General features: G+C 44.5%; 1 protein-coding gene across 5 annotated transcripts in view; it reads right to left on the bottom strand.

Moving 5' to 3' along the window:
• Positions 1–1,375: 1,375 nt before the first annotated feature.
• PREX1 (phosphatidylinositol-3,4,5-trisphosphate dependent Rac exchange factor 1) overlaps positions 1,376–21,786 on the bottom strand; it is a 338,510-nt gene continuing 318,099 nt past the window's right edge. For all 5 annotated transcript variants that reach the window (XM_053247478.1, XM_053247480.1, XM_053247479.1 and 2 more), the window contains 11 exons: positions 16,803–16,931; positions 15,687–15,728; positions 13,639–13,856; positions 9,789–9,888; positions 8,771–8,914; positions 8,380–8,491; positions 7,357–7,423; positions 5,732–5,898; positions 4,698–4,800; positions 4,167–4,234; positions 1,376–2,946 (listed from right to left, as the gene is read on the bottom strand). In XM_053247478.1, coding sequence (XP_053103453.1) covers positions 2,904–2,946; positions 4,167–4,234; positions 4,698–4,800; positions 5,732–5,898; positions 7,357–7,423; positions 8,380–8,491; positions 8,771–8,914; positions 9,789–9,888; positions 13,639–13,856; positions 15,687–15,728; positions 16,803–16,931 — 1,193 coding nt within the window. In that variant the 3' untranslated portion in view covers positions 1,376–2,903. The remainder of the gene's footprint in view (positions 2,947–4,166; positions 4,235–4,697; positions 4,801–5,731; positions 5,899–7,356; positions 7,424–8,379; positions 8,492–8,770; positions 8,915–9,788; positions 9,889–13,638; positions 13,857–15,686; positions 15,729–16,802; positions 16,932–21,786) is intronic.

The raw sequence follows: 21,786 nt of genomic DNA, 5'->3' as shown, positions 1-21,786 counted from the left end.
TTGATTGGGCTGAGACAGATTAATCGATACTGAGGTAACACAAGTCTCATTCAGTCCATGTTTTTCCCATCCAAACATTTACACTCAGCTGGACGTCTTCCCGGCCTTCTTCATAAGAACATAAGAACAACCTTGCTGGATCAGGCCCAAGGCCCATCCAGTCCAGCATCCCACTTCGTACAGTGGCCCACCAGATGCCGCCGGAAGCCACAGGCAGGAGTTCAGGGCATGCCCTCTCTCCTGCTGTTGCTCCCCTGCAACTGATATTTAGAGGCATCCTGCCTTTGAGGCTGGAGATGGCCCACAGCCCTCCGACTAGTAGCCGTTGATAGACCTCTCCTCCATGAAGTTATCCAAATCCTTCTTAAAGCCATCCAGGTTGTTGGCTGTCACCACATCTTGTGGCAGAGAATTCCACAAGTGGATTATGCGTTGTGTGAAAAAGTAGTCCATTTGTTGGTCCTAGATTTCCTGGCAATCAATTTCATGGGATGACCCCTGGTTCTAGTGTTATGGGAGAGGGAGAAGAATTTCTCTCTATCCACTTTCTCCACACCATGCATGATTTTATAGACCTCTCTCATGTCTCCCCGCAGTCGTCTTTTTTCTAAACTAAAAAGCCCCAGGTGTTGTAATCTTGCCTCCTAAGAAAGGTGCTCTAGGCCCCTGATCATCTTGTTTGCCGTCTTCTGCACCTTTTCCAGTTCAATAATGTCCTTTTTTAGATGTGGTGACCAGAATTATATGCAGTACTCCAGGTGTGGTTGCACCATAGTTTTGTATAAGGGCATTATAATATTAGCCGTTTTATTTTCAACCCCCTTCCTAATGATCCCTAGCATGGAATTGGCCTTTTTCACAGCTGCTGCTTCTTCCCTAATATGTCCCCCTGCTTGTGAAAACTGCTGCAGGTCAAGCTATGCTAAATTCACTTGTATCTGGATGGCAACCATGTATCACATGATGATGGGGGAAGCCATTCTTAACTGCAGTAACCAAGTTGGGAGAATACATTTATAGATACATTTCTTTGTTGGAGGAAAGCCCTAGCTAATTCTACCAATTTTGGTTGGAAACCTGCTCTGTAGCTTGCCGAGTACAATGGTTAATCCAGCCTTGTTGTAACAGTTTTACTGTGGTTTTGAAAGAGTGGCAGGCAAACTATAGCTGCCATCTGCTGACCTCTCATTCCATGCCACTCCTATACACTTTAAATGGACTGCTTTATACTTTAAATGGAATAAACAAGAAAACAATTTAAGCCATTGTCTCAAATAGTTTCATGGGTTGTTGGGTGTTTTCTCCAATATTGCCACTGCCCCCCACCCCTACATTTAAAAGCCAAATTGAAAAAAAAAGCCTCTCTCAGCCAAAGTGGGAACAGACCATTTTTAATGTAATACAAGAGATGAAGGGTTGGATTGTTAAGAAACATTGGAGTTTACTAAATGCCCTTTTGTAGCCAATACCAAAATACCCTCTTCCATATGCTAGATACTGAAGTCACTCTAAAGAACCTCTATACATGTCCAACAATAAGCATTTTAGAAGAGACTATGGCTTTAGTCTATTATGATAAAGAACAATGTTAGTTTCATTTTTGTGTGTCTTAGTCGTTTGTCTCTTGATCAACATGGATAAATCCTTTAAGGCACTCACTCCAAAATAATGTCATTTCTGGCCTGAGATTGCTGATATTTTTCATTACATTGCAGCTAGTAATTTGGAAACAAATTACCATGCTAGTGATAATACTGATCAAACAGAAAACATTTCTAAAACGGGGGGAAATAATCAAGTACATTATATATACATACAACCATGTTTTCTTTTAACTTATAATACACTGTAATCTGTTTTTTTTAATTAAAAAACCATGTATTAAAGACTACTTAAATACTGAAAGGTTTTAAATAACGTAACATTATTTTCAGTGACCTGGGATCTACTGCGTATCTGTCAGCATCTTGGCCCCATTTGAAACAAATACTTTTTTTATTTAAACCTTGTCTATAGCTAGTAACAGGTTCAAAAACAGATATTCCAATCCACATAAATAAGTATAGTTCTGTCCTTGTTTTAAAAACTGTTATCTGTTCAAATTATTAGAGCACACAGCTGTGTTTTGTTTCCCATTTCAGAAGTCTTTTCTTAAAAAAAAAAAAATCCTTCATTGTTAATCTCCTTTGTAAAATATTACTGTATTTCCAGAATACATAATGGACCATTAGTAAAAACCGTTAATTGCAAACCCTGAACTTTACAGTAAAAGTTAAAAAGAAGTCCATGTAGAAAGTCCTACGGAATGTACACTCGGTAGAGTAGAGTTTGGTTCATATTGGGTTGAAGTGGAAAATGGCTCCAGGAGAAATCTGAATAAACCAGAGATGTGTGCTATATTCACAATTCCAAAGTGCAAGTCAGTATATTTTAAAAGGAGTGTTTGTGAGGCTCTTATTTGTGAGGCTCTTATCACTGGCCAACACAATGAATGTTCCAAATACCGCAATAGGCAGCTGTGCTTCACCTTAGATTTGCTTTGCCCATCCATAACTTGAAGTCCACACAGGTCCTTCCACTGCAGTTTTTTCTGCCATGTCCTTCCTGTTCTTGCCTGGCACTGGGAAGAACATGGTTCCATGAGTCAAACTCCAAGGGGTTTGTTTTTGAAAACTTCTGCAGCAAACTCAAAGAGGGTAACCATGCCTGCCCACGTAATTCGGCTGGAGAGAAATGAAAACGCAATTTTTTTAGTGCACTGGATTGCCTGGAAGTGCAAAACACAGTACTGTCCTCTCTCTTCTGGACTCAGCGCCATTGGCATAAGATAGGATCAGTGCTTAGGCAACATCCCTCTCTGCTGAACACTTCTGTGATTCTGGGACAAGGCGTTTTTTCCACTTTTATAAGTCTCCATCTGTGGGTGGCTGACACAACCTGTAGATTCTGTAAAAGTTCAACGTAAGAGTTGTGTTACTGAAAGAAACATTAATTATAATGGAATATGATAAAATAAGTTAAAATTGATCTCTCAAAATAAAATGTGCAATAAGGACACCTTTAATTCTCTGCTGGATTTTACCCTCTCTCATATTAAACACGCCCCCCCACACATTATTGTTCCACAATATGAACATATTAAACTGCCTTATACCTTTGGACCATTGGTCTGCCTAAACTAGTATTGTCTACTCCAGGAATTCTCAAACTTGGGTCTCCATCTGTTGTTGGACTACAACTTCCTTTGGCTATTGTGGCTGGGGATTATGGGAGTTGTAGTCCAACAATATCTGGAGATCCAAATTTAAGAACCCCCAGTCTCCTCCAATTGACAGCAGCTCTTCAATATGAGAAATTGAGATATTTCCGAGCCAGGCTACTTGAGATGCAGAGTGCCTTTGAGCATGTGAAGTGTGCCTTTCCCTCCCACTAAGTCACCACAACCAGCCACATCACATCTCAAATTAGGAGAAGGGGCTTTCAAGTCAGAATGTATGACTTGTAAGCAGCTACAGACCCAGGCACAATTTGGTTGAAATGAAATATGGAATAATTAAATAGTTTCTCTCCTAATTTCAATTCACAAATTTTAACCTCTCACTGATCATGAAAATTGAAAGAAGGAGAAGCAAGAAGGTAATGAGACTGTTCATTTGGGTTACATAGATACAGGAGCTGTCAGGTGTCAGCGCTCTAACAATGAAATGATGCCCACATTACTAAGCATTTAAAACGTACACACGCGTGCACATGCGCACACACACAATGGTGATGCTTGCTCATAAAAATCCACTTTGACACAACTCATTTGATCAGGCTGTTCTTAACAATTGCTGCAGCCCATAGCCAAAGCATCAGCTCATGAATTATCTTTGCTTATCAGATGTCAGTTCTGCTGTCCTAGAATCTCAGCACTCCCCGGGCAGTTGACAATGCCCTGGCAGCCACGAGACAACCAGCACTGATTTATTTCATACAAAACTCAAGAGCCCTAAAAGGGTTAATAGGGAGTGACAGATGACTGGAAAGCTACCTTAAATAAAAAAGAAAAGAAAAGAGGCTGCTGCAATTTGTGAGGATAAAATAGAGTTGGTTAGACCAGTATGTCTATATATTGGTGTTTCAAAATTCATTTTTACAGAAGTCCCAGCTGTACAGACACCTACCGGGGTGCAGACTGTGGCATCTGATCCATCACTTTCAGATTTTTTGCAGATATTTCAACCCTTGGTCCCTAAAGGAAACATAAAAATGGAAGGTATTGGCAGCATTAGTAAAACACCTAAGCTTTAGAGGAAACCGTGAAAACAGAAATAGATGTTTTTTATTTGAAAACCCATTAACTTCTGGTAGCATCTTTGGAAAGCACTGGGATAGTCCATTAGTCATCTGTGTTTACTTAAGATGAGAGGATTTCCAAAGTGCTACTGCCCAATACTGTGCGATTTTAAGGGATGCAAACTAGAATACACAATGCATGGGCTGCATAATCAAAGACCACGCCCCTTACAGCACATATTTTGCAGGTCCATAATTATTTACAATATGCATATTTTATTAATATTATTGCACATCATTAACATGATAGGATTCAGGCATGCATTACATTGTATCCCTTCTTTTCCATATAATAGATGCACTATTTGCTATTTTGATTGTTGCCAATATTATTTAATGAACCCTTCATTAATACTCACTTGTTTTCTCATTATATCTGTTGCCTGCATGATACACTTGGGTAAGAGTCCATGACTTCGAGCCAAGATAGCTGCTTGCTCCAAGGAGACACTCAATGTACTCCTAAGAGCAGAACAGAAAGAATCTTCCATCAAGGGGTTAAATGCAAGTTCACATAAATGGCCTGAGAGGTTTTTAACAAAGCTGATTTCACACACATGATAGCCTGACAAAGGTTTCACCCTCACTTTCTAAGCTTCAATTTAAAAATGCATAACTGCAATGAAATAATATGCTATCAGACAAATGATTTTACCTCATAAAAATGAGGCAAGGCAGGGATTCTCAAACAAGGGTCCCCAGATGTTGAACTACAACATCCCCAGCCACAGTGACCTTTGGCTATTGTGGCTGAGGATACTAGGAGTTGTAGTTCAACAAGTTTGACCCAAGTTTGAGAACCCCTGAGATAATAGAAACAAATAATCATACTATTATGTAGAAGATACTCAGATCAAAGTTCAAGCAAACTATAGGTGAAAGAATAGGATAATCTACTCCAGAAGATGATTAATTATTATTATAATATTCATTCATTCATTCATTCATTCAATTTCTATGCCACCCTTCCAAAAAGGGCTCAGGGCAGTTTACACAGAGAAATAATAAATAAATAAGATGATAAGCAGAAGCCAAATAATTTAAGCCCGATTCTCACTGAAGAGGTAAACCCGTGTCTGGGCTGTATACTTCAGACTGCAAGTGAAGACTCTCATGATTGAATGTTCCTCCACAGAAAGACAATGTCCCTTTACACAGAAAACTAGATGTCAAGAAGAAGGGTTCTGTGCTAACCTCCCCTGAAATCTAGTTTTCTTGCAGGCGACTTCTTTAAAGCAATGGAGACTTCAATAATCCATATCACTGCATGCAATGACAACCCAGACACAGGTTTACAACTCTAGTGAAAACTAGGCCTTAAGTAAACTTAGTCACTTGAGTAAAAAGTGCTTATCCAAGAATAACAGGACATTTGCTCTGAAGACTCTCTCACCTTTGCATTCCGGTGCCACACATGACAATCTGGCAGGCTCCAAGACGATAACAGAATTCGGAGGATATAGGTAGCAAGCCAGCTCCTGATACATAAGGGACTTTTGTACTGACAAAAGTCTTCATCAGTCTGCACAGCTCTTCCATGGCATTAATAGGACGAATAAGCTACAAAAGAATATGAAGAAAGAATGCATCAGTGGTGTGTTGCCTCTTTTTGTAGCTAGTTTTGCCAAAAAATTGTTCCTAGCCTATTACTTTATACCAACAGCCATTCATGAGAGCAATTCCCAAAATGATGTTCTGGGAACAGAGGTATTACTTGAGGAGAGAGTACAACTCATTGGCAGAACAAATGCCTTGCATGCAAAAAGTCCCAGGCTCAAACCCTGGCATCTCCAAATAAAAAGATCGGGTAGCAACAGCTGATAGGAAAGATACCTGCCTGAGACCCTGGAGAGCCACTACCAACCAGAGCAGACAATGCTGGGCTGGATCTAACTCAGTATAATGCAATTTTATATGTACATATGGGATTTTGACAGGCAGTCGGACAGCTGATTCAAACATTACACTGCAAAAAACCCCGTTTGCTACTTAACAGAGGGCTGTAGCCACTCTCAGGTCTGACTATTGTGTTATGAGTGTCTCCAATGCCTACTCATTGAAGCCACCCTTTACAATCTTAGATGTATACCTAAAAAAATAAAAATAAAAAGAGTGAACAGGTCCAGAGATTTGGGAAAATGCAGCAGAATGAAGTAAAGAGGTTCATATTAGAGTTAGGATCAGTTGAAGGAAGTCCGCTTCCCCCTCTGGGAGAGGGTGCCAGTTTCCTTATTCTAGGACAAGTTCTGCTTTCCCCTACCTTCGTGCCTCTATTGATACATACACTTGGCTCCCGCTCGAGTGTGAATTTTCATTCACACTATAAATCGCCCGCCCCACCGTGTTTCAGGCAAGGTTGCTAGCTTTTTGAAACTTTTTTCCAAGATGGCCAGCATGTTTATCTATTTAAGTATTTATTAGGCACATTTTAAAGCCAGCACTCTTAAAAACAAACAAACCCAAAACACCTTGAAGCATTGCTGTGGGTAAGAGGGGCGGGGAGATGGCTTCATGATCCAGTTCTCTACACCAGCGGTTCCCAACCTTGGGATGTTGATGAGACTATGACTCCCTTCCTCTCCAGTGTCATTCTTCTGGGAACCCAAGGCTGAGAACTCCTCCTCTTCACAACTGAATTAGGAGATAACTTTGCAATGATCACAAGGGCTAACCAGTCAGCATTCTGCACAGCTGGCTTCTCTTGGAGATAGGAAGAGCCAGTTGCTCCTCCTGGCCTCCATTCAGTTGAGAAGTTTGTACACATGTCTACGAGTGAGGGACTGGGTCCACAGTGGGCTCACCCCTCAGTATGTACGTCTGTCTCTGTCTTTAGGTTGAGGGGGCAGATGGTCCGAGAACACCTTAGTCTGAACTTTCTTAGGCAATGGCCTATGCCTGATGCGATTCCCCCTCTGTAGGTTATGCAGCGGCTCTTACCATAACAGCTAAGTGGACCTCTACCCCAATTTTGCTTTGCCCAAGTAACCTTATTTCTGAATGGAAAGGAGGTTTCTGTACCTGGTCAATCTTCACTGCTGTGGTATTGGAATCTGTGGGCAAGTTGGATCTCTCAAGGTAAAACGTCCTGGAAGAGAGCAGTAAATAAACTGCATTAGGTTGTGACCACCTAGTTTCAAGCATTCCCACAATATGTTCGTTCCCAGAAGACATGAAGGAGGAAATTTGTCATCTGAGGTCCACAGGCCATTACTAGATTGATTGGCAAATGAGCCAAGCAAACGGGCCACACACCCTGCTTGGAAGTAAAATTCAACCAGCGCGGCATTAGCAGCATGGCCAGGATGGCTTCTCCCTGCTTGCAAAAGCAGGGAGAGGCATTCCTGGCCAGGCTGGGAGCCCAGTGCTGGCTGAAACTTCTCAAAAATGGAGCTGCACAGTTCCATTTTTTTAAAGTTTCAGCCAGCGCTGGGCTCCCAGCCTGGCCAGGAATGCCCCTCCCTGCTTTTGTAAGCAGGGAGAAGCCATCTCAGATAGGCTAGGAACCCAGCGCTAGCGCTGAATTTTACTTCCAAATAAGTCTTGCAACCCTGCTCGCTAATGTGGCCACACCCCCTGCATCTGACATCAGATGCAGGGGGCATGGCTGGGGTGGTCGGGGCTGCCAGCAGCAGGTTGGACAAGGGCCACCGGTGTCCTTGCTACACCACTGGATGATACATCCAGCCCACATCTCCCGTTATTAGTGACATGTACAAGAATGTTTTGCTCCTCCTCCCAGCCTGCATTCTCTTTCTTAATTGCACTAATGTATTATTTAAATTGCATCTGAGTCAGTGGTTTGGATGATCCCCACCATAATTAGGAGGAGGAGGAAGGCACAACAAGAAGAGGAGGAACTGCGAACGGGGCATACTTGTACACGTTCCTAATCATGCAATAGGTGGGCTATTTCCAAACTGGCCCTAATACTTCTTTCATCAAATGATAGCCCTAACAAACAAATAATAATAATACATACATACATTTTATTTTTTGTATCAAGGCTGTCAGCCAGCAACATCCTTTTTTGTGTTACAATACCTGAGTTTGCGATAATACTGTTGCACCTTCACAAGAGAGGCGGAATTGATTTGCTGCTGAAGCTCTTCTGAAGAGCCATCTGGCTGGGACTGGCCTTCCAGGTTTTCAAGGCCTGTAAAGATGTTCATGGAAATAGCTCAGGCATTTATTCTATACTCTTAGCTGTTTCACTATTTCTATCATTCTTCTTTATAATAAGAATGTTCAAAGCATTTTTAGTACGCAAGGAAATTTACAATCCTCCTTATTTGAGGATTAAATAACTGCCTAGAGCCTTTGGAGTCAGGTGGTATATAAATTAAATACATACAATACAATAAATAAAATAAAATAAAATAAAATAAAATAAAATGTTTGCCTTCACCATGGCAAAAAAGAGCACCTCTCGCACCTTTTGTAAAGAGCACCGCATGCAGCTTCAGGCTTCCCCCGTTCTGAAACCGAGAAGGTAGTCTGGAAAAGTAGTAACTGTCCAGATAAAAAATCACCTTCAAAACCTGCCGATTTCCTTCGACATGATAGAAGACATGAGTATCTAGGGAAACAAAGGCACAGATGTTCTGCTGTTTTAAGGAAATAGGAGCACTGAGATGATGAGACTGGAGAAACAGAATTCTCAAAACATATCAGGCAACAGAGATCATAAATAAGGTCAGAAGAGCCTTGCTGGATCAGACCAAAGGTCTAGCATCCTGCTTCTATCGGGGCCAGTCTTTGAAAGGGGCATCTTTCAAAGTGGTGGTTCTCTTCTATTTAGCATGGGGAGAGCAACTAGCCCTATCCAACCCCAACACAGCATCCCTCCAGTGGCTGTTGCTGGTAACTGCCTTGTGTTTCTTTTTAGATTGTGAGCCCATCTTGATGTACTAATTATTTTTCTATGTAAACCACTTTGAGAACTTTGGTTGACAAGTGGTATATAAATATTATAGTAGTAGTAGTAGTAGTAGTAGTAGTAGTAGTAGTAGTAGTAGATGTCTCCAGGGAGTGCACAAGGAGGGTGTAATGGCCACAGCCCTCTCTGGTGGTCTGTGGGAGGAACAGCAAGCAAAGCTCCAGCCAGATCTGCAGTTTTTCTGCAATGCACGCCTGCATATCACTTTTATGGATTGTGACCCAGGTTATCTGGGTATATGTGAGAGATTTTATTTTTTAACAAAATATGCTTTAATCTGTTATGTCAATAGATGTTCTGGGCAGGTTTCATCATCAATAACATGAAGCAAGCAGTTGAAAAACATTACATTACAAAAGTAACCTCATTCTTGCCAGAAGCTTAGCAAGAACTACAGCATTTGCCGCTCTTATTACAACCCAAGGGACTGAAGCAACAGCACACTTGTAGGAGCAAGATCAGTGTCACAAGAAAAACAAGCCGCAAAGCTAAGGGGAATGATGAAACAACTCACTTGCTACAAAACACTCATCCAGCTGCTTGAAAAAAAAGGCGACCTTGTCCAGCTCTGAGAGGGTGGCCTGGATATCTTCCAACATGGTCCGCTCCTCTTTCTGAGGAAGAAACAAACAGGGGGGAAGATGGGTTATAATCATTAAAAGGACAGAGACCCACAAAGCTGTTGGAACCATGGGGAGAAGGGTAGATTTATTTTCCCAATTCCAAACTACAGAGGGCTTCATGCGACCACCAGCCGGTATGTAAGCTGGGAACATGTTGGCAACTGAAAACACAACGCTCCCGGCAGGCATGGCGTCTGAAATAGGGATGTGCCTGAATCGCGGTTCAATGGGCAGTTCGAGCACTTCTACGGAAATTAGAAAGGGAACTTTTAAGACAAAGGAGAGCAGGTGCTTACCTGCTCTCTGCCGTCACTTCCAGCTTCCTGCTGGGGTGGTGTGTGTCCCCCAAACCCTGTGCGCACATGGCGCCCATGCATGCTGCTGGGACACACTAATAGATGAATCTGCCAAGTGAGAACCTGCAGAAAATGAGGTTCTCACTTCTCTCCTGAAGTCACTTTAGCCTTTCTGTATTTCTCATTGATCTATCAGTGGATCTATCAGCTTGAGAGCTATAGGACACCTCCAGCGACAGAGGCAAGTTGCCTCTAAATACCAGTTGCAGGGGAGCCACAGTAGGAGATGGGGCATGCCCTCACCCCTTGATGTGGGCTTCTCAGAGGCGTCTGGCGGGCAAAAAAATGATGATGGACTCAGGGGTACAACTAGGTCATTTTGACACCCAGACCGTCCAGCGCAAGGTCTCCCCTTGGGACGAGGCCCCCCCCGGCGCAAAGCCAACTTCTGGGGGCCTCTTGCACCCACCGCACCCATTTGCCGAATCGGTTTTGTCAGCTGAAACATTCCCCCCCCCCCAGCTGCCGCACGGATGTGGTGTGTCTGCTGAGGGGTAAACTCAGCAGTCTTTCTCCTCCCACCCCCCTGGCAGCTGCAGCAACTGGAGCGACCACTGGGCCTGCCGTTCGGCCCAGCGTCTCTAACTAACTGCAAGGTGCACCTGCGCAGTGGTGAGAGATCGTCGCAAGTCCGTCACGGGCTTGCGACGCTCTCTCACCACTGCGCAGGTGCACCTCACAGTTAGTTACTTAGAGACAGTGGGTCGAACGGCAGGCCCAGCAGTTGCTCCAGTGGCCATCGGGGGTGGAGGAAGAAGGACTGCTGGCCTCACCCCCTGGAAGCCACCCCTTGGCTGTGCAGTGGCTGAACATTTTTTTAAAAAAGGGATTTTCAGTGCAGTGGGGCGGGCGCAGAAGGAAGCTCCCCCAGCCATTTGGAGACCCCCCGCCGGACCTTGGAGGCCAAGGGCTGGGTCCCCAAGGTCCGGGGGTTAGAGCGCCTCTGGCTGGACTAGATAGGTTTTGGGACTGATCCAGCAGGGCTATTCTTGCGTTACTGTGACACTTTATATCAGCTATCGACTTTTTAAAATTGAAAAATACCAGCTATCTTATATTATCCTTAACTATCATACATTATAGTTAAAGCTGTTTAAAGACTTTAAATATCTTTCCCCCCATCCCATTTCTAGATCCATCTGTAACCTAAACATGCTTTATGCATCTTACTGCTTTCGCTCTGTACATCTGATACAATGAGAGATGCAGCTTCTCTCCAGCAGAGGACAGACTACACACAATTTCTTATCCTTAATTGCCTTAGAACAGGGAATGCTGGCATATGCCGTTGGTTCTGCAGCAATGAGGAAAGCTGTACTTGCTGAAATTCCCTCTTATACAATTACCAAATTGCATAAAACCATTATAGCATAAAACTAGGTAAGAGGAATTGTCTTCTTTGCATCTAGTTATGTGCTGTCTTCTCCGCTCCAAAAACCCCTCTAGACTGACAAAAATGATCAGGGTGATGATGCCACTGCAACAGCTCAGGTTAGGTCAGGGCATAACCCATATGCCTGGTTGCTTTGTGTGTTTTAATTGTATGAGGTTCTGCACACAACCCAAAACTGAGTAGGACAAGTATCCTATCCAGATCTGGGAGCAGCGTGTGCTCCCAATTTCCAGTTGTGTGGGAGCAAATAACTAGGACAGCACTGTCCTAACCCAACTTTCATAGCCAACATTTGATCAAGGTAGGAGGAAAAGCTGTCCTACCCAGCTTTTCTCCCACCATGAGGTCATGCACACAACCTCATTTCCCAGAGCTGGCGAAGGCCAGGGGGAGGCAGGAAGGCTCCTACCTTCCCCCACACAATTGCCACTGCCACCCCACATGCCATGCGGCACACCCAGACGGGCGCTGCTGTGGCAAGCGGTGGAGCAACAGAGAGGCCAGGGAAAGGATGCCCGGCCTCCAGTGGTCCAGACTCCACAATGCACCACTTGCAAGGTGCACTGAAGACATTCTAGAGGCCAGGGTGATCCTTCCTGTGACCTCTATAGTAGCATGGGCTGCCAGCAGCTGCAGGCAGTTCATGTCGCCACACAAGTGGGTGGTGGGGTAGGAAGGCACATGTGCACCCTCTTACCTCACTTTTAGCCCAGGTAAAACACTCGGGCTATCCGGTGGGGCAGCACTGGGATCAGGCCCAATCCTGTCGCTCCACCTGGGCAGCCCTACCTGGGTAGGGTTGTGCAAGTCCAAGTAGGGCTGCTCATGTGAACAGCCTTCTTGCTTCCACACAATCACAATCCTCCTACCTAATTGTTTGCTCCCACACAACCAAAAACTGGGAGCACACACAGTTCCCAAACTTGAGTAGGACACTTGCCCTGCCCAGTGTTCGGTTGTGTGAATGACCTCTGCGTGAACTGCTGAAAGAATCATTTGTTATGAGGGAAACTAACAAATAAAGTCGATGTTGTTGTTGTATATGCCACTCTGGGATAATTTTCTGAAGGGTGGCTGAGGAATGTTTTCAATCAATCCATAAATATGAACCAATTTGGAGATCTAGACTCACTAGTTGAAGACCAGTGCTTTTAAATTCAACCTGCTGCACAGAGCAGCAAAATGAAACCAATACATAGGGGTGGGGGGTGGGGAACCAACAAAATTCAAAGCCAGTATATCAGCCCATTTCCTGCCTTGGAAACCATGGGGGCAACATGAGCCAACCAGGATCTATCCAAGCCAGGTCTCTTTCCCACACTTGCCCAGCTATGTGGGAGTTACTTCCCTGTGTCTTCTCCTATGTATGTGAATACCTCAGTATTCAAATGCAAGGATCTTTCCCACCCATCTTTGTGGTGGAATGTCAAGCAAGCAAGAAAAATGCAGTGGGCCCTGTCGAGGTGATTGAAGTATTTGCACATGTCCTATGGCTTCAGAGGAGAACACAATATGCTTAAGTAAGCATGTGAAAGAGCTTAAAGGGAATGATAAGGTTAAAGGGAATGATAAGGTAAGGTAAAGTGTGCCCTCGAGTCGATTTCGACTCCTGGCACCCACAGAGCCCTGTGGTTGTCTTTGGTAGAATACAGGAGGGGTTTACCATTGCCTCCTCCTGCGCAGTGTGAGATGATGCCTTTCAGCATCTTCCTATATCACTGCTGCCCAATATAGGTGTTTCCCATAGTCTGGGAAGCATACCAGTGGGGATTTGAACCGGCAACCTTCTGCTTGTTGGTCAAGCATGTCCCATGCTGTGCCGCTTAAGGTGGCTCAAGGGAAATGATACAGCACAGCAAATAAATGTAGTTCCATTTTCCCCTGACCTTTGAAAAACTCTATGCAGAATAGGCAGAACAACCTGGTCAGGAGATAAGGAGAAAACTGGGCAGTTCCGTGTTTTGGCTCGAGGAAGCTGCAGCCCACCCTTACCATGCTGGGGGAGAGCAAGGAATGATAGTTGAGCAACACCCCAGTAGCTGCTATCTGCTCGAGCCACTTCTTGCTGGCTTCCCTGCTGCTCTCTTCGTACTCCCCGTTGTTATTGTATCTATAGTTGAGAGCACCTAGTAACTGCTCAGAGAAGGTGCAAACGGCAGCCACCAGAGCCTGGCAGAAGATGGCATCTCTCCTCAGCTGCAATTCTGTGTCTGGGAGAGAAAAGAATCCACAGGACTCAGGAAGGGCAGAACAGAGTTATTGCTCATTAAATTACTTTGCTCAAACTTGAATAGGCCAGCAGGCAGTCTTATATGCATGGACCTGAAATAACAAAACTTTGCATTTGTGTTACACTTTCAAGGCTCAAAGCACTTGCGGTGCTCACAATCCAGTGATTGTAGTGCTGCCACCGAATGCCAAGCAGCAGAGGCGTGAGCAGTCTTGATTTGATTCCTAGTCACCTGTGCAGTGAAAACGATGGGGAAGTGATCCCGTGTGAGGGTTCAGTCATGGCTGCTCAGCACAGGCAACTGACACAGACGATCAATTATATTGCTGTAATCCCTGCAACCACTCTGTAGAATAAGTTATTATTTCTGTATTGCGGATGAGGGGCTCAGGAAGGAGACTGTGGCTTAAATAAGGTCATCTAGTAAGTTAATGGCAGAGGTGGGATTCAATCCCAGGGGGTTCCTGATTTGTAGCGTAGTTTTTTAACCACCACATAACACTAGCGTTTATATATATGTACACATAAGACTATACACAGCTAAAAAGATATCTGAAGGACTATCTCCTTGCATACAAGCCTGTTTTAAGACCTGTACTGTAGGCCCTTCTCCCAGTTCCACAGCTGTCAGAGATCAAGTGGGTGGTGACCCAATACAGGGCCTTTTCTGTAGTGGCCCCAGACTCTGGAATCCTCTTCCAGAGAGATTCCCCTAGCACCTCTTGAGGAAAGGACCATAGCTCAGTGACAGGGACCTGCTTTGCATGCAGAAGGCTCAATCCCTGACTCAATCCCCAGCATCTCCAGGTAGGGCTGTGAATTAACCCTGTCTGAAATCCTGGAAAGAGCTGCCAGTCAGTGTGGACAATACAGGGCTAGATGGACCAGTATCCTGATTCAGTGGAAGGCAGTTCCATATCGTTGTCTGCCTTTTGGTGCCAGATGAAACCCTTTTTTATTTTCTCAGGCCCAGCGGCACACCCAGGTCATTTGGGAGCCTGGACCTGAAGGGTTTTGGAGGGGCCCCCTGTCACGATGGGGGTGGGGTGGGGTTTGAGGAGAAAGTCCCCCCCGGCTTTTGCACACTGTTTTTAGAACACTGCTGCAGGGAGGGTGGGGCGGGGGCAGGAGGGGAGAGTTCCCCTTTAAGGAGATGTTTACCTGGGGGGAGAAGGTGGGATGGGACACGGCGGTGGTGGCTGCAGGGAGGGTGGGGTGGCGAGGAGGGGAGAGTTCCTCGTTACCCTCTGGGATGGGAGCCTGCGAGCTCCATCCAGCTCTGCTCCCTTCTCCCAAGTGACAGCCTCTTGCCTCTCTGCTTCCTCCATGTGGGGGGAGGCTACTCAGTTTTTGTTTAACAAAGAACTGGTGGGTGGGAGGCAAAGAAGGCAGGGGCCCCAGGAGTCCATCTTTACTTTTTGTCTCAGGGTCTACTCCAGGGTGCACCATCAGTGAATCCAACTTTCCAGCGGATGTGTGTTATGAACATTCTTCACAGCAGCCAAGCCCTCCTATATGGCTGGTGTTTCCCCAGAGGGATGTTCAGTTTGCCACAATAACAGTCAGCAAACATTGACAAAAGGAGGATCAGCCTATAAAAGGGCTATCCGGTATCACCAACATGATACACAAGGACAGTAGGTCTTGTTCCGCCGATACTGCAGTGCTATCAAGTGTACAATGACAACAATAGCCTTGCGATGTTTTCTCTGAAACAGCAGAAAACCATTCTTGCAGTTGCATTGCCTGTCCCTAAAATGAGTTCAAGGGGTTTTCTGCAAACAGCAGCAAACCAAGGAGGTGATCTTACCTGTGCATTTCAGCAAGGCCAAAAGCAGCTGATTTTTCCCATCTAGAATTTTTTTTTTTAAAGATAAAACATAAATAAATGAGTATAATCACATCTGACCTGTGCTTAATTTCTAAAGTAAAAAGATGCTGGGACTCAAGCAGGCTTGGAAATCACATCCTTAATCTAGATTCTCTTGCTTTCTAACCCCACATATGAAAGCACTGGTTGTGGTGAAAGTTAAATGCTCCACACTTCCTCAGGAGAGCTGTCGCCTAGTGGTGACTGCATGGCTAGAACTGCCTAGATGCTTATTCTTCAGCTATAGGGAGTCTAGGCAGAATTCACCCAGCCGAACTCTGAGCAAGAGATTCCAGTAAAACATTAGGTGTAATCTTCAAAAGAGAAATAGGAAGAGCCTGCTTCTGACTGTCCCAAAAGGCCTCTAGGTATCAATGTAACCAGATGACATTAGTGATAGGTGCTGGTGTCTTATAGGTTCTTCACTTTCTGACTCTAATTACATCCTAAACCCCCAGTGCCCTGCCAAGGAGAGGGTCCAATTTATGCCACTCAAGCTAAGCCCTATGCTGGCTTTGGACAGTCCAACATGGAACATGTAGTTCCCATGTACAAGAGCACACTGGACTTCTGCTTAAGATGCCTGTAGGGCATAAATCAGGCCCTCATATATGGGCACCCACAAGACTTTTTCCAGGGGTGGGCAAAGCCAGCAATCCTATACCCCTCTCCCTAGGAGTATGCCCCATTGAATTCAAGGGGAACTGGTTGAATCCAGGGAGGGCAACTGCCTCCTCTTCTCCACATGTGAGATGTCTCCAGCTGCTAAGAATGGCCAATGACATAATCAGCCAGCACCAGCAATTTCATCAGCCCATGCCAGCATGAAGGAGGATCCTACTCAGACCCTACCCAGAATTACAGGGGAATAATTCTAGATTTACCATCAAATTCCAGTTTGGGTGGCGTTTGACAGCAGTCACAGTCTGGATCACTTTTGTTCTTTGACTCCACCCTCACTTGCCACATCCCCTCTTCTAACCTCTCTGTCAAGACTGCAATTAATAATAATAAAGTTCTCCCCCACCCCACCGCCCAGCTTCCTCATTCACAGACCTTCCACATATTTTTGTATGGTCTCGACAAGGTTCTTGATGCGGAGCGGAAGGTTCCAGGGATCTTCTTGGATGCTGATTTGAATCTTATTCCTGCTCCGAATTGTGGTTTCTTCTTTCTGTTTAAATTCTGTAGAACAAGAGAAGTTTTAGTCTAGGCAATTGAATAATGCCAAGATAGTCGAAAACAGCAGTGACTACATCCAGTCCGTTTATAATTAACATTCCCTGCCAAGCCCAGAACTCTAAGACAGGGCTTCCCAACCTTGTTGTCCAACCTGTTGCTGGACTACAACCCCCATCAACCTCATCAGCTTCATCCACAATAGCCACTGTGGTGGAGGATGATGGTAGCTGGGAAACCAAGGTTGGGAAAGTCCTTCTCTAAGGCCCACCTAACTGGCCTTGATAAGGAAGGAAAATACAACTTAACTGGGAGTCTGCACTGTGCAACAAGACTAAACTAAATTAAATTGAAAGGTAAACTGACCAGTGCAAATCCTACAATTAAATTAAAGCAGTAGAATACAAGCAAAGGTTGGAACAAGAGGTTAGGAGAGTTTCCTGGTTGCCATTAAAAACCGGAGTCCCTCATTTTCTTTCTTCTCCTATCCTATCTAGTTATCCAAAATGCATGAAGTATTTTAGATTGTCACCGAGCTCTGAGTTTCCCCACTTCTGCTCTACTTCACCGCTGCTACTTTCTGAGGCAGGGAAACTTAGAGCGCCATGATGTCATGTCATGAGATTTAGATTAGTTTAATGCTCTCTGAGCAAGAGATAGAGAAATAGGACTGCTGCTTTCAGTATCAGTCACAGTCCTCTCTCATAACATCTAAACTCTCGGCTGAGCTTGTCTCTAACTACGCCCCAGTTAATGTACTTAGTCCACATTAAATAAGAATGGTTGCAGCTTGAGGCAGACCTCTGCATCAGTTGCTCCAAGGATGTGGGGCAATCTCATAACAACATAGGAAGCTGCCTTATACCAAGTCAGACCATTACATAAGAACATAAGAAAAGCCCTGCCGGATCAGACCCCAAGGCCCATCTAGTCCAGCATCCTGCTTCACATAATGGCCCACCAGATGCCTCTGTGAAGTCCACGGGCAAAAGATGAGGACATGTCCTCTCTCCTGCTGTTGCTCCCCTGCAACTGGTATTTAGAGGCATCTTGCCTCTGAGGCTGGAGGTGGCCTATAGTCCTCCAGTAGACTAGTAGCCATTGACAGACCTGTCCTCCATGGATTTATCTAAACCCCTCCTAAAGCCATCCAGACTGTTGGCTGTCACCACATCTTGTGGTAGAGAATTCCATAGGTTGATTATACATAGTGTGAAAAAGTACTTCCTTTTGTTGGTCCTAAATTTCTTCGTAATCAGTTTCATGGGATGACCCCTGGCTCTAGTGTTATGGGAGAGGGAGGAAAATTTGGCTCATCTAGTTCAGTAATGTCTACACTGACTGGCTCTCTGAGGTTTCAGGCAGGGCTCTTCCCAGTCCTACCTGGAGATGCTGCCAGGGATTCAACCTGGGATCTTCTGAATGTAAAGCAGATGCTCTTCCACTGAGCTACGGCCCCATCCCCCTGAAGGGTGTAAGGCACATCTCTTTTGCCTTGCTTTTTAATTTGGATGGTAGTTTGCAAAATGTAATTTTTCTTGGATTGCTGTTCTTGCTTGTTTTTAAATGGTATTCTGCTTTAAATGCAAGTCATTTTTTTAAAAAGGGTTTTAAACAGGAAAGAAGTGCCTGCTGCCCTGATGATGTATTCAGAGAGCCCACAACATATCAAAATATTGATAAAATCTAAATCAGTACTTCTCAAGGCCAATGGAACTTTCAGAGTATCAGTATAATCATTTATGGAACATCTGTCCAAATAAATGCATGCATTTTTACAAACATAAAAGGAAACATCCTTGTTCTAAATTTGCTGATCTAACCAAACGTATGCTGCTTTTTAAAAAAGGAAAATTTTTTACTGCAGTATTTGAAACATACCAAAGATAAACAGAGAGCGTACAGATTCAGAGAGGAAAAGGAAATGCAGCAGATGATCAGGAAACGTGGTTTGTGTTTGTTGCAGATGATGAGTGAAGGCAGGGGAGAAAATGCAACTGAATGCAACCTGGGTCCCAGCCTCCATTCTTGAATACAGTGCTGCATTAGTTTGCTGCATGTACTTTTCCATGTGTTTGTTTGCAAGTGATCAAAGCACATGATGAGAATGATTTTCTTTTAAGTCAGAAAAACAAACAGTATGCGTCTGCCTCATACTGAGGACCGTTGTTTCATCTTGCCTACATAAGGTGGCCCTCATTATCCACAGGCCCACCATCTGTGGTTTTGTGTATCCATGGTCAGGTCATGTACACCTGGCCTTGTTATCCACGGATCTAAAAATACTTGAGATTCGCCTATCCGGAACTCCTAGGTGGCTGGAACTTACCTCTGGGGTCATTTCCGGCCACCATTTTGCTGAACAGAGCCATTTTGTGGCTCTTTCTTCACTCCCCCTGGTGATTTTTCACGGGAAAACAGGTGAATTGGGGGTTTGGGAGATATTGCTGGAAAGTTGGAGACCTGGAGAACACAGTATGTTGCTTTATTGCTCTTATTTCTGCCTTTTAAAGCCTTTTTTGACCTCCAGGAACCTTAACTCCACCCCCCTCAATTTCCATTCACTCAAGGTCTCTTTATCTGTGGTTGTAGCCAAGAACAGAACTTGTGTGGATAATGAGGGCCACCTATATACTAACTGGTAGAGGTTTTCCAGGGTTTCTTCTCAGCCCTACCTGGAGATACCAGGAACTGAACGTGGGGCCTTCTGTATACAAAGCACTTTCCCATTCTGGACAAGTCACCACCAAAGAGCTGCAGATAATTCTTTGTGAAACCTTTCATGAATCTTTGTGGGGGTCTTTCCAAATGATCAATGAGAGCATTCCACAAGTAACATCTTAATCTGAGTGCAGTTCTTCAAGAACCCCCTTTTCCAACAACAATGGTGTGTTATTCCAAAAGCACATAATAGATGGTGGGAGGAACGGAAGTGGAGACATGATGATATTCAATAAAAACACATAGGAACATAGGAAGCTGCCATTTACTGAGTCAGACCATTGGTCTATCTAGCTCAGAATTGTCTTCACAGATTAGGAATGGCTTCTCCAAGGTTGCAGGTAAGAATCTCTCTCAGCCCTATCTTGGAGATGCTAGGGAGGGAACTTGGAATCTAGATGCTCTTCCCAGAGCGGCTCTATCCAGAGGGAAATATTTTGCAGTGCTCACACTTCTAGTCTCCCATTCGTATACAACCAGGGTGGACCCTGCTTAGCTAAGGGGACAAGTCATGCTTGCTACCACAAGACCAGCTCTCAGGAAAGGGAGGGCACATAGAGCCCAAAGAAAAAAGAGAAATCTCAACAAAACAGGGCACAATTACTAGGGATAATTGTTGCTGTTTGACACCTTTAAAATGTGGTCTAGAGCACTATATGAGCACCATAGTGCTAGACACGTATTTCAGGGAAGCATAGAGCCCCCAAAGTGTTTAAATATTCAAAAGGCTGACAAAATGCAGTCCGAACATGTGTAACAGCTAATTGGAAAAAAAAGTACTCATTTATGCTTGATGACCAGGGGGAAATGGGAAAATATATGAAATGATAAAGCTATCAAATTACATTAGAGAAAGATGACAACAGATAGATTCGTGGAAAATTGGATTTTCTTTGTTCATTGCTGAAATGAGAAACACAACAGCCATTCTCTTTACTTTCGTTTTTGCACATTACTTTCTTTGTACTGTTGTAATTGAATTTATAATTTTTCAAATTAAACACTGCACTAAACAAAAATAAAAATGGTGTGTTTAGGGAGTGGAGGGGGTATTGTGATATACTGTAGATATTCAGTACATCATATTGTGCTGAATGGAGGATAGGGCTGTAGCTCAATAGGAGAGAATCTGCTTTGCTTTGTATACAGATGGTCCCAGGTTCACTCCCTGGTATCTCCAAGTCGGGCTGGGAAAGACTCCTGCTTGACACCTTGGAGAGCTGCTGACAGTCAGTGAAGACAGTTGATTACAGTAATGGTCTGACTTGGCAGCTTCCTATGCCCCTGTGATGTTTGTACAACCACATCATACACAGCAATCACAACAGTGGTTAATCAGGCCCAGTGCCAGAACATGGCACCCTCAGGCAAATGCCCCCCGATGCCTGCACACCAGCAATGACAAGAAGCTTGGCTGGAGCAGGTAGAATAGAGGAGGAAGTGCTAGACTCCAGAAGGCTGCTCCTGCAATGTTGCCACTCTCTAGGGAGGAAGGTGGAGTCCAGGAGGGGTGGTTTAGGCTCACAGCACACTTTACTTTACCCTAACACTTTTGCCGCTCCTTCCTTCTCCTCCTTTTGCTGTTTACTGTGGTGGTGGCAGGAGGAAGAGGATGGAGCACTGAGAGTGTTGTGCACTCCAGTGAAAGTCTGGTGCTTTCACTGCCCCTTTTCTTGCTGTTGCTGCCACCTTAATTACTTTCTGTCCCTCTTCCTCCTACTTTCCACTGGTAAGCCTGAGGGGGGGCCCAGTGAGGGCCAGTGAGGGCACTTGGTCCAGGACCCCCTCCAACTTGGAGCCAGTCCTGCAGTGAATGCACTATCCAGGAGAAACAGTGCATTTTCTTGGGTACAAAATTCTGGATGCCAATGTGTTGGGAAAGAAACAGGTTGCTCGCCTGTAACTATTGATCTGGTAGAGATCCATTGATATCCATCAGAATGGGTAATGCACCTGCACAGGACCCTCGTGCTAGAAAGCCACAGTTCATTGAAGTGACCAAGCCCTGTCCACATGCCTTCAGCATGCTATTTAAAGGTTGGGTCATGTGCCTGTTCTTCCATTCTTGGATGACCACCATGGAGGACGATAACCTGGAATCAGGTGAGTTTATCATCGAAGAATAGCTTGCACACTCAAT

Source organism: Hemicordylus capensis, chromosome 4, assembly GCF_027244095.1.
Source record: "Hemicordylus capensis ecotype Gifberg chromosome 4, rHemCap1.1.pri, whole genome shotgun sequence".
Classification (NCBI taxonomy): Eukaryota; Metazoa; Chordata; class Lepidosauria; order Squamata; family Cordylidae; genus Hemicordylus; species Hemicordylus capensis.
Note: the sequence above shows the minus strand (reverse complement) of the source record. Positions and strands in the feature narration are given on the sequence as shown.